This window comes from Amaranthus tricolor, chromosome 2, assembly GCF_026212465.1.
Source record: "Amaranthus tricolor cultivar Red isolate AtriRed21 chromosome 2, ASM2621246v1, whole genome shotgun sequence".
NCBI classification, from domain to species: Eukaryota; Viridiplantae; Streptophyta; class Magnoliopsida; order Caryophyllales; family Amaranthaceae; genus Amaranthus; species Amaranthus tricolor.
Genome location: NC_080048.1, coordinates 27,343,569 through 27,355,510, shown reverse-complemented (window position 1 = coordinate 27,355,510; position 11,942 = coordinate 27,343,569). Strand labels below are relative to the sequence as shown.

The window sequence follows — 11,942 nt, the reverse complement described above, 5'->3', positions numbered from 1 at the left end:
CTGAATGCAAGTGAACGTCGAGATTGATATTGCTGGAATTTTGGTGGGCTAATGAAATGGAGAGTGAGTAAGGATACTAAGAAGGATTATTTTCAGATGTCCTCCTCCTCTCTGATGGTTGTCCCTATTTATAATGGTAGGGAAGGGAGTTACTTCAGAAAGGAGAGGTTGAAGATCATGGGAGTAGTGGGAGGTTACCCACCTTGGAAGAAGGATAGCCAAGGAATGAGGGAGAGTGGGAAGTTACTTTTCTGGAAGGTAGTTAAGGTATTGAGAGGTCACTAACCCATGGGCCATTCAAGGGAGATGGAAAATTCAGAAAAAGGCCCGTTGACCGAAAGTCAAAGTCAACGTGAAAGGTCAAGGGGCAATAAGGTAATATGACGTAAATAATTTAAACAAATAAATAAATTAGATAAACAATACCATGACAGTTAGCCCCACGCGCGAAGAATGATATGAAAAAGGCAACCTTGATGGATCGAAGAATCTTTCTTCGTGTGGAAGTAGTAACCGTCAATCAGCAAATTCTCTGGAAGATCCTGAAAATTGGATTTGTAAGCTTCAAATCGACTGTTCATATGCCGAGTTCCGAGTTGTAACGGAGAAGTTATAGCCTTTTTTTTAAAATAACCGCAGGAGATGCTTCAAGAAAAATGATTAACATCAGCAAAGTCGCGGCTTCAAGCATGCCGCGGAATATCTTTGGCTGCCCTTATCATTTATCAGCAGAAGAATAGATGCAGGAGTCGGAACCTGATACATGCTCTACTGATGTCACGGAAGCCTCAATACTTAGAATATTTTGGAATAAGGCAGCCCCCAAGCAGGGTCCGACTTATCGACCGTACGGATTTCCAAGGACCTGGATATCTTTGAACGTGATCACCATCAAGGCGGGTCCGACTTATAGACCCTACGGACAGGATGCTGGTTTGACCTGATCTACCTTCCTTTTCATCATTGTGCTTCGAGCCAGAGAGTAGAGGGAAAACATGATACCGCGGCATAAATGAGCTGACCCGCCAGTTAAATGAGCCACATATATGGAAGACATGGCTTGAATATATACTTTGATTTTTATTCTTCACAGAGGAACTTAAGGGAGTCCGACTTATGGATGTTGCGGGGATTTAAAAATGACTTGGAATCGCTTAGAATTGCCTTCTTTGTTCTAACATGCCCCCCTTTTTCCTTCAAGGATGCGGAAAGATTTTGTAATTCCATGCCTCGGATGATACTGAAAAAACAGAAGCATCTCTCCCATACTTAGAATTTTTTCAACCTAACTGAGGCCACTTGGGGGTCCGACTTATCGACCATGCGGACATCGCAATACTTAAAATAATTCGTATCCGTTCTGGGGTGTAATTCAGGGTCCGACTTGTCGACCCTACGGCTTTAACATGATTTTTATAACTTAGAAAATCTGTTGTCATTTTACCCCACCTTGGTAGTCCGACTTATCAAGTATCCGGTCACAATCAAGATCTAATACTTAGAAAATATTTTCAATACTTCCCCTTATGGGGGGTCCGACTAATCGACTTCTCTGACATTATATGAAAATACTTAGACAAATTTTTGACATTTGTCCCCTTATTGGGGGTCCGACTTATCGACTCCCCGGTTTAAGTTTCGGATACCACCTTTCGTTCAAAGGAGGTCCAGATTCGATGTTTTCAGCATTTATTGCTGCAATAAATAGGATTGTTGGAACAGTTCCTTCTTAACCTAACACATTAATTCCCTCAATTCTTCATATCGCTTAGAAAGAGAAAGTAGAGAGAGACGCTCAGAGAATCTTTAATCCTTCTTCAAACTTCTGACAATCCTCTCGAAGATCTTCAAGGGTTCTGACAGAACTTCATCAAATTTCTGACAAATCTTCCAAATATCTTCAAGGTATTCAAATCTTTCTTCAAATTTCTTGAATTTCTTCACATTAATCTTCAAACTGTTCTTCAGATTGTTCTTCGCATTCTTGAATATTTAGTTTTGAATTAATTTTATGAAATTAGCCCCTATCCTTCACAAGTTTCGCCTATTATTTTTCGGTTCATTAATATGGATGTCGCGGCTACTCATGAGATAATAGCTAACTTTGACATTAACTCGGACATCCCGACAGAAATTCCTATGGTAGCATGTAGACGCTTTAATAAAGAGGGGTTATTAATGAATGATTCGGACGAAAGTAGTTCAGTGAGAATCACCCCCCATTATGAACCAATAAAAGCCGGGGATGAGTGGTCTGTATCCCCTGTATACCCTCCGGAGATAATGAAAACTGCTCCTTGGGAAGTGAGCGTTGCTTTCTTTCCCAATTACTTGCCGCGAATAAATCCTGACCTGGAAGGGTTATTGTATGTAGATATGGAAAACATTGAAGGATCAGCCGAGTCTTCTGGAAGGGAGAGCGCAGCACCAGTTCCTCCTCCATTCTACATCCCCAACGGCGATCCCCTTAACTATTTTATAGATTTACAAACCAAGAGAGACCTAGACAAGCGTCGGGAAGCCATCTCTCAAAAATGGGGTTTGAAAGACAACATAAATATTATTACCCCGGGGAATTATGACACCGTTAGGTTTCCTCCCCCACACTGTATAGCCGTATATTTTCCCTCTTTTGCATTAGGACTTAGGTTTCCTCTTCACCCGTTTTTTAGGGAGGTGTTAGAGTTTTTGAACGTTTCAGTGCCTGCGTTATACCCGAACGCCTGGGGTTGTATGGTGGCGTTTTTGATCTTATGTAAAGTTTTGGCCGTGCCACCAACACTCACCGCGTTTAGATATATTTAGAGCCCGCCTATGTAACTCTCAATCATACGGCTGTGGCTGGATAACTTTTACCCACCGTCGTGGACTGAAGATAGTCCACGACCTCCCCGATAACCAAAAGGGGTATAGGACTAAGTTTGCCTACCTATACAATTCGGAAGGATGGAACATCAAGACCTCCTTCGACATCAAACCCAACCTTTCGGTTTTAATAATGGGATCCCGCAGTGTTCTCTTAGTGATGCGGTGATAATTGAGTATGCAAAGATGGACGTTCAATTGGGAAGGAAACCCATGAACGTCCAGCTCAATTGGATACCAGGTCGTCCTGAGTTGGAGAATGAGAACCTCCTCTCAGCATTCGGCATCAGCTTGGCTATCGATCGGAGTAAGAGTTGTCGGACTTCTTCCTTCTCTTTTCTATGGTATATTTGCTTGTCTCTAACTCGTGGTTTTGCAGGGATAGCCAAGGAAAACCTTCGAGCAAAAAATCCAGAACTCATGAAGAAATTCAGTGTCATGAGATTTGCTCAAGGGGCCATCCAACGGCCTGCGGAGAAACCTCTACCTCTTCCGCCAAAGGTATAACTTTTTACATTCTTCCCGAACTATAGGAGATTTCTTTGATTTCTTCTAACTTTTTCTCTTATAGGACTCGGCAACGGCGGAGAAGGGGCTGGACGAGGTCCCCTGCGAAGAGGAGGCTCTCCGGCTCCTTGAGGAGAGGAGACAGGTCCACATTCCCGATGACTCTCAGAGGGTAATCCCTTCTAAGAAGAGGGAATCGAAGAAAAGGGAGAGGAAGAGAAAGAGAGTCTCTTCCTCCTATGAGGAGAGTGCCTCAAAGAGGGCCTCTGCGGGAACAACAATAATGTCAGCCGTACCTCTGCAAATGAGGTCGGTGGAAGAGGAGGTGGCTTCACCTCAAGCTAAGGCGTCCCCCGTCCTGAGCCGGGGCAAAGAGAAGGTGGGAGAATCGGCCGCGGCTCCTAAGGCGAAGGTGGAAGAGCTGTATCGTCGTCGGGAGGTTCTTCCTTTCCGGCACAACACCCCTTTCACCGATTCTGGCCATAAGGGCATGATAACCCGATTTAATAGGGCGACTTCTCACTTGATCAGCCAAGTGGATGTTGATCTCTTGGAGTCCCTTTCCCCCACTGATAGGGTGCGTCAACTTCAAGTTTCCGCGGCTGAGGTAACGTCCTTCCTCTTATATCTTCTTAAGTTAACTATGTCTGGATTTTGACTTATTCTTTTTGCAGGCTTTTCTGAGGCTGTCTGTTGAGCTCAACCTCAGTCGCCAAAGCGCCGCGGACAGGGAGACGCTGGCTGCCCTATCCTCCCGCTGCGATGAGCAGGACGAGGAGCTTCAAAAGCTCCGAGACGAACTGCCGGGCTTAAAGGAAAAGCTGGCTAAATGCTCTGAGCTGAAGGAGCATTTAGCCAGAACTGAACAGTGGCGGGAGAGGGCGAGAAAGCAACTGGAGGAGACCGTTGAGAGTCTGGACGCGGCTTCCAATAAATCGGCGACCCTCGGCCATGAAATCGGTCACCTAATGGATGTTCATGCTAAACTGGTTCATCAGAACCAGTGTCTTTTGGAACAGGTGTCGGCTGATTCGGCCAAATTCAAGACTTTGCTATCCGCGGCTAGGGTTTATAAGACCAGTTTGGAGAGACGAGCCCGAATAGCTAGGGATTGGCTTACTTCGGACGAGCCGGAAGCGTCGAGTTTCTTAGGGGATCTGACAGCAGAAATGGTGGGCAAGGGGTCCACGATTACTGAAGAGAGGTACCGTCTGGCTGCCGCGGAGTTAGGCATTGACTTCGATTCCCTCAAACAAAAGGCAAATCACAAGGGAGACGAAGCTTTGGCCAACCTAGCTCCAATTTTGGAACGGGAGTCGGGGGTACTGGTGGACCCCAACTGGGATATGGAAGAGGCGAGGGCTTGGTCGGAGAGGGTTGATGTCGCGGCTGAGAAGGAGGCATTATGCCTTGATCTGGATAAGTTAACTCTCTCCCCTCCCTCGGCCTCGGGCACCCCCGAGAACTTGGCGCTTTCCCAACTGGAGAGTTTATGCTTAGACTTGTCAAATCTCCTTATCGATGAAGGAAGAAACCTCCAGGGTTTGTCCAAGGAGCTATCCGAGATTGAAGTGGAGCCGTTCAACGTTGAAGATTTTGTGAGCTTTACTCCAAGTCTTGAAGAAGGGGCAGCCGAATCTCCTCCGTTGCCGGCCCAGGACACCGAGGGGGATGTTGATGCCTTTTTGGATGATGTTTAATTTTTGTAATATAAATTTTTGTAATATTAACTTTTGTAACCTTGAATAGAATCAATTTGTGCGCTGAATTATTCGTATGATTAATGATTGTTCTTGATACCAACGTATTGTTGTGTTTAAGTATTTCAAATTCTCTTTCATTGGCCGCAGCTTCTTTCCATCAATAGGCGAGAAATAATTTTTAATTGATGTCACGGCTAAAAGATATTTACTTTGAGTAAATTTGACAACTTCGACCTTGGAACCAATTTAAGGGTCCGACTTATCGATGTCACGGCTGGGTGACCTTAAAAATTTACTTAGTCTGCTTTTGAACTCAGGACCCCTATCAGAGGGTCCGACTTGTCGATGTCCCGGTTAGGAAACATCCTAGCGAATTACTTAGAATAATTTTGGACTTTGGGACCCCAATCTGGGGGTCCGACTTGTCGATGTCCCGGTTAGGAAACATTTTAGCGAATTACTTAGAATAATTTTGGACTTTTGGGACCCCAATCTGGGGGTCCGACTTGTCGATGTCTCGGTTGGGAAACATCTTAGCGAATAACTTAGAATAATTTTGAACTTTGGGACCCCAGTCTGGGGGTCCGACTTGTCGATGTCCCGGTTGGGAAACATCTTGGCGAATTACTTGGAATAATTTTGAACTTAGGGACCCCAATCTGAGGGTCCGACTTATGGACATAACTGAATTTTATAAGATTTGCAATATTACCGGAAGTAGAATATAACTAAATACTTTTTAGAGCCGGGTAAATCTGAAAAATGAAATCTCGATTATTTATTGAAGAATGTAATGACAACGCGATTCATGCCGTGGGATGAAATACAACTGATTCTGAACAATGTGGTAATGCCGCGGGACGAACTTGTGATGACATTAATGATCAGACTAGCCTCTTGCGAATCTTATTTAAATGAAGTACTTTTTCAAATGATCTCCATTCCATGGGCGGGGTAGCTTCTTTCCTTTCATGTCTTCCAGTTCAAATGTTCCAGGTTTGATGACACGGACGATTTTGAACGGACCATCCCAGTTGGCTCCAAGCTTCCCTTTCTCTACGATTTTCCCTGTGGCCTCGACTTTGCATAGGACATAGTCCCCCACATGAATATGTTTGGTTTTGACGAGCCGGTTGAAGCTGCGAACCATTTTTTGCTTCTGAGCCATGGACCTTAATAATGCGTTCCCCCGTGTTTCTGGGAGCAGATCCAAGTTCTCCCTTTTCCTTTGTTCGTTTTCGTCGTGTGAGTAGTAGGTGACCCTTGTGGATGGTATGCCTATCTCTACTGGAAGCACTGCTTCAGATCTATATACCAAAGAGAATGGGGTATGCTCCGTTGCTTCTTTGACGGTTGTTCGGCTTGCCCACAGAATGCCGGGCAGTTCTTCGTCCCATGTACCTTTAACCCCCTCTATCTTCTTCTTGATGCCATTGAGGATCTCCTTGTTTGCTGATTCAACTTGCCCATTTGTTTGTGGCCGAGATACGGAGTTGAACCGGATTTGAATACCAAATTTATCGCAGTATTGTGTTGTGTTTTTACTGATAAACTGTCTCCCATTGTCAGTGATGATCACACGAGGGATACCGTATCTTGTAATGATATATCGCCATATAAACTGACAGACTTGCTTGTCTGTGATTGAGCTAAGGGCCTTTGCTTCTACATACTTGGTGAAATAATCAATAGCCACAATGATAAACTTTCGTTGCCCCTTTGCTGGTGGAAAGGGGCCAAGGAGATCTATACCCCACTTGTCGAAAGGCAGAACGGCTTGCATGACGGTCAAGTAATTTGAGGGCTTCCTTCCTATCTTTGAGTGGTACTGACATTCGGGACACCGTTTGATCAATTTTTCCGCGTCTTCCGGAGTGAAGGCCAATAATATCCGCTTCTGAGTACTTTTCCAATGACAGTTCGTACACCCTGATGTATACCGCATCCGCCTTCGTGTATCTCACGAAGAATGTAATTTCCTTCTTCAGGGGAAACACATTTTAAGAGGGGATGAGTATACGACTTTTTATAGAGTGTTCCCTCGTAGAGTTCGAACCATCTAGCCTTCTTTTGGAACACTTTTGCTTGATTTTCACCCTGGGGAAGCGTCTGATTTTGCAAAAATTCGATGTAGAGTTCCATCCGCGTCTTTGATCTGTCAATGTGTTGACCATGTGGTTGATACTGGGGTTTGGAAGTACTTTCCAGATGATGTCACGAGCCGCGGATGTTTCTGTTGAGCTGGCGAGTTTCGCCAGAGAATCGGCTTGTGCATTTTGGGATCTCGGGATGTGGATCAACGTGAACTTGTCGAATTTTTGAACAAATCCTTTCACTTGCTGTAAGTACATTTTCATGCTGTCATCTTTGGCTTCAAATTCCCCATTAACTTGTCCAACTATTAGTTGGGAATCAGAAAATGCGGACTGTACTTTGGCTCCCGCCTCGTAGCAGATTTTCAATCCCATCAGTAATGCTTCGTATTCGGCCTAATTGTTGGATGCCGCGAAGTCGAATCTGACTGCCCTTTCCATACGGACCCCAGCGGAAGACACAATGAGGAGACCAGCCCCACTTGCTGATTGCGTTGAGGACCCATCTACATACAGCTTCCATTCGTGATCGGTTTCAAGATGATGGGGGATAGTACTTTCAGCAATGAAGTCAGCTAGGGCTTGCGCTTTGATTGATGTCCGAGGTTCGTATTCAATTCCGAAATCCGCAAGTTGATTAGCCCAATCAGTGACGCGACTTGATTTATTCTTCCCTTCTAGAATCTTTCTCAATGGTTGATTGCTCCGTACGATGATTCGATGAGATTGGAAGTATGGTTTCAATTTCCTACTTGCCATCACGACTGCGAACAGGATCTTCTCTACTTCACTATAGTTTCCCTCTGAGCCTCGGAAGGCGTGACTTATGTAGTACACAGGGAGCTGCTGCTTCTCTCTTTCAGCGATTAGCACTCCTGGCAGGGAATATTCGAAGACCGAAACATATAAGATGAGCCCTTCCCCGTTGATAGGTGAGACTAATCTTGGCAGTGATGATAGGTGGTCCTTTAACTGATTAAAAGATTCTTCTGCTTCTGTAGTCCATTCGAACTTGCTCTGCTTAAGAGTTTTGAAGAAAGGAGAGCATTTATCCGCGGATTTGGATAGAAATCTCCCTAAGGCAGCTAGGCACTCTGTTAGTTTCTGTACTTCTTTTACGGACCTGGGAGATTTCATATCTTAGATTGCCCGAATCTTTTCGGGCTGTGCTTCAATGCCCCTTTCATCCACTAGAAAGCCGAGACATTTCCCTCCAGTGACCCCGAACACGCATTTCTCAGGATTGAGTCGCATTTGGTGTTTTCGGAGGGTCATGAAAGTTTCCCGTAAGTCCGCGGCATGCCCGGACGCCTGTTTGCTTTTTGTGATCATGTCATCTACGTATACTTCTAAGTTTCGCCCGATTTGGGACTGGAAAACTTTGTTAACCATTCTTTGGTAAGTGGCTCCGGCATTTTTCAACCCAAAGGGCATGACTTTATAACAATATACTTCAGTATTTGTGATGAATGCTGTGTGTGGCTGGTCTTCTGTGGCCTATGGAATCTGATGGTAACCTGCGTTAGCATCCATGAAGCTTAGTAGGGCGTGGCCCGCGGTGGAGTCTGCCAAATGATCTATCTTTGGGAGGGGATAGTCATCTTTGGGGCATGCTTTGTTTAAATCCGTGAAGTCAACGCACATCCTCCACTTGCCATTGGATTTTTTTACGCGGACGACGTTGGAGAGCCAATTTGAATATTTGCACTCCCGGATAAACCCGGCTTTCAGCAATTTTTCTACTTCTGTCTTGGCGGCATCTATTATTTCCTTCCCTTGATGCCGCAGCTTTTGTTTCACGGGCTTGTAACCTGGTTTTATGTCAAGTTTGTGGCACATGACACTTGTTGGTATACCAGGCATCTCTTCCGTGGTAAATGCGAAGATATCGCGGAAATCAGCTATAGTGGCCACGACATCGTTCTTGATTGCGTCTGGAAGATCTTTTCCGATTTTGATCTGTTTGCCGTCAAATATTTCCGTCTCCTCATATCGCTCCACTAGGTGAGGCCTTTCGTGGGCGTTGGGACCGTCTGTATACACACTCATGACGGTTGGAGACTCTTCTTCCCTCTTTCTCTTGGAGGGAGTGGCGGATGTTTCTCGCTTCAGGGTATTCATGAGGCATTGACGGGCTGTTACTTGGTCTCCTTTAAGGACGCCTACCTGGCCATCATCCTGTTCGAATTGCAACAGGAGTTGATGAGGAAAGATCGCGGCTTTTATCTTGTTGATGAGCGGGAGCCCCATGATGGCGTTATAGGGGAATGTGAGATCCACTACCGTGAATCGTACGGGCATGGCCCTGCTTTTGTTTCCTTCCCCCACCCTTACGGGTAGAATGATCGTGCCTAGTGGAATGACCTGACTACCTCCAAACCCAATTAGTGGTTTGTTGAGAGGCTGCAAGTGCTTTTCTTCGAACTTCATTTTTCTGAGGCACTCCACGGTTATTAGGTCGGCCGTACTCCCGGTGTCTACCAGTACTCTCTTGACCTTCATTTGCCCGATTTTGAGGGTTACCACTAGAGGATCGGTGTGTGGTTGTTGCAGTGGTTGAGAGGTAGTGGCGTCGAATCTCATGATCGGTCCCTTTGATACTGTTTTTGGTGGTCCTTTCAGCAGAGTGTGGACGCTATCCTTGGCGGCTCAAATTGTAGGATATTCTTCAGTGTATCCTCCGAAAATTACGTTGATAGTTCCTTGTGTGTTGGAACTTTCATGCCTGGCCTCGTCCCTTCTGGGAGATCTACGTCTCTGATTCCACGGCCTCTTGTCTGCCTCTCTTCCCGCATCAAAGTCCTTCCTGTTGAGAAACCTGGAAAGATTTCCCTCATCGGCCAGTTGATGCAGGATACGTTTGAGTTCGCGACATTGGGCCAGAGTATGGCCGTGCTCTTTGTGGTAGTCACACCACAGATTGTAGTTGCGTCTATCGGTAGGAGTGGTGGTGGGTGGTGGAGTTGGCAACTTGTCACGAACGGCGAAGAAAATATCTTTTCTGTTTCGATTAAACATTGGATCATTACCCCCATCTAGCAAATTGCGTGTTCTGGATTCTCCTTCCGTGATATATACGTGACGGGATCGTGGGGGTCCCATGTCGGACGGGGGCGCAGGACGACGCGGCATATAATTCCTTTCCCTCCTTGATGAAGGCTCTTCTATGTTCCTTGAGGACTGATGGGAGGTTGCGTCATCTCACTTTTCGGATTTTCGCCTTTTCGGGTCGTGTGCCTGGCATATTTCGGAGGCGGTGACATAGCTTTGACATTGCTTCATGGCTTCTGCATATGTCTTCACCTGACTTTCGACCAACTGGAACTTCAATCTCTGCGCCTTCATTCCGTTGATCAGGGCATTCAAGGCGACTGATTCTTCCAGATCCGTCACCTCCAGTACGGCCTCATGGAATTTTTTCAAGTAAGATGATATGGATTCCCCTTCCAGTTGCGTTATGCTAAGCAGATGGAAGTTGGATTTCTCCTGCCTCCTGGATGCCACAAAATGACCCAGGAATTTGCCTTCTAATTGGGCAAAGTTATGGATACTTCCTCCCGGAAGGGAGGTGTACCATGTCAAGGCTACTCCAGTAAGAGTAGTTGGGAAGAATTTACACCACAAGGATGGGTTGGTAGTGTGCAGCACCATCAAATTTTTGTAGGCCATCAAGTGTTCTTCGGGGCATGACGTGCCGTCGAATACTGTCATGTTTGGGATTTTTATTTTCCCCGGGTTGGGGGTACTTAGTACTTCTGAAGCCAACGGGGAGATTATTGGCGTATGATCTTTCGGGAGGTTATTTACCTCGACCTCATTCCGTGGCATGGTTACAGGACTCATGGGATGGCTAGATCCTGCGAGCTGTGCCTTCTCCCTCTCTTGCCTCCTTCTATTCACCAGCGATTGGACGCTTTCGGAGGCCTTTTGCTTTTTGCTTTCTAGGTAGGTTCGGGCATCTTGAGAGGCGGACTTAGACACTCCATCTTGTGGATCACTCCTGCTAAGACTCGTGCGGGTTCTCGATCTCTCCCGCCTTTTCTTATTGCGTCTACTGGAGTGGGAAGTCCTCGAGTTCCCATCTTGAGATTCATGAGACTTCGGTATCTCCTGGTGGGGTTCGATTCGTTCCCGCAAGTTTTTTATTTTCTCCGCCATGTCTTCTAATACTCGTTGTTGGGTGGGAGTATAATTTATGACGGCACGGAGTTGTTTAGAGAAAGCGGCAGTGAGGTTTCGTGCTAGCATGTCCAGATCACGGCGAGTCACGGCTTGATTATTAGCGTGACCTGCAGAAGTGTCTGTATCTGTGCTATGCACGGTGGCGGTTTGAGTCGGATTTTTCTTAGGAGCCATGACTTTTTATTCTATCCCCACAGACGGCGCCAAACGACACCAATCTCAAGTCCCATGGAGCAAGGTATGAAATTTACCAAGCATACCGGAAAACCAATTTCTCAAGTAGAGTATGCAAAGATTATTGGATCTTTGATGTATGCTATGACATGTACAAGGCCGGACATAGCATTTGCGGTTGGTAAATTGAGTAGATTTACTAGTAATCCGGGTCCCCAACATTGGTTGGCGATAAGGAGAGTATTACGATACTTGAAAGGAACCATAAATTATGGTATGACTTATAGTGGTGAACCTCCTATTTTGGAAGGTTATTCCGATGCTAGTTCAATCGTATTCGGGAAATAAGCACACATACACATTTTCCTCAAATCATCCATAACACACATATACAATTACACCGACACCTAGAATACCA

The 11,942-nt window shown here is 45.6% G+C and overlaps 2 protein-coding genes across 2 annotated transcripts; one reads left to right on the top strand and one right to left on the bottom strand.

The window, feature by feature from the left end:
- Positions 1 to 3,269: 3,269 nt before the first annotated feature.
- LOC130806248 (uncharacterized) lies at positions 3,270 to 5,211 on the top strand. Its single transcript, XM_057671256.1, has 3 exons — positions 3,270 to 3,366; positions 3,437 to 3,979; positions 4,047 to 5,211. The coding sequence occupies exons 1-3, from the start codon at positions 3,286 to 3,288 to the stop codon at positions 5,070 to 5,072; spliced, it is 1,650 nt and encodes a 549-aa protein (XP_057527239.1). The 5' UTR covers positions 3,270 to 3,285; the 3' UTR covers positions 5,073 to 5,211.
- Positions 5,212 to 10,369: 5,158 nt separating this feature from the next.
- On the bottom strand, positions 10,370 to 11,416 carry LOC130805655 (uncharacterized). Its single transcript, XM_057670438.1, has 2 exons — positions 11,268 to 11,416; positions 10,370 to 11,222 (listed from the first exon to the last, which is right to left on the bottom strand). The coding sequence occupies exons 1-2, from the start codon at positions 11,414 to 11,416 to the stop codon at positions 10,370 to 10,372; spliced, it is 1,002 nt and encodes a 333-aa protein (XP_057526421.1).
- Between the last annotated feature and the right edge of the window lie 526 nt (positions 11,417 to 11,942).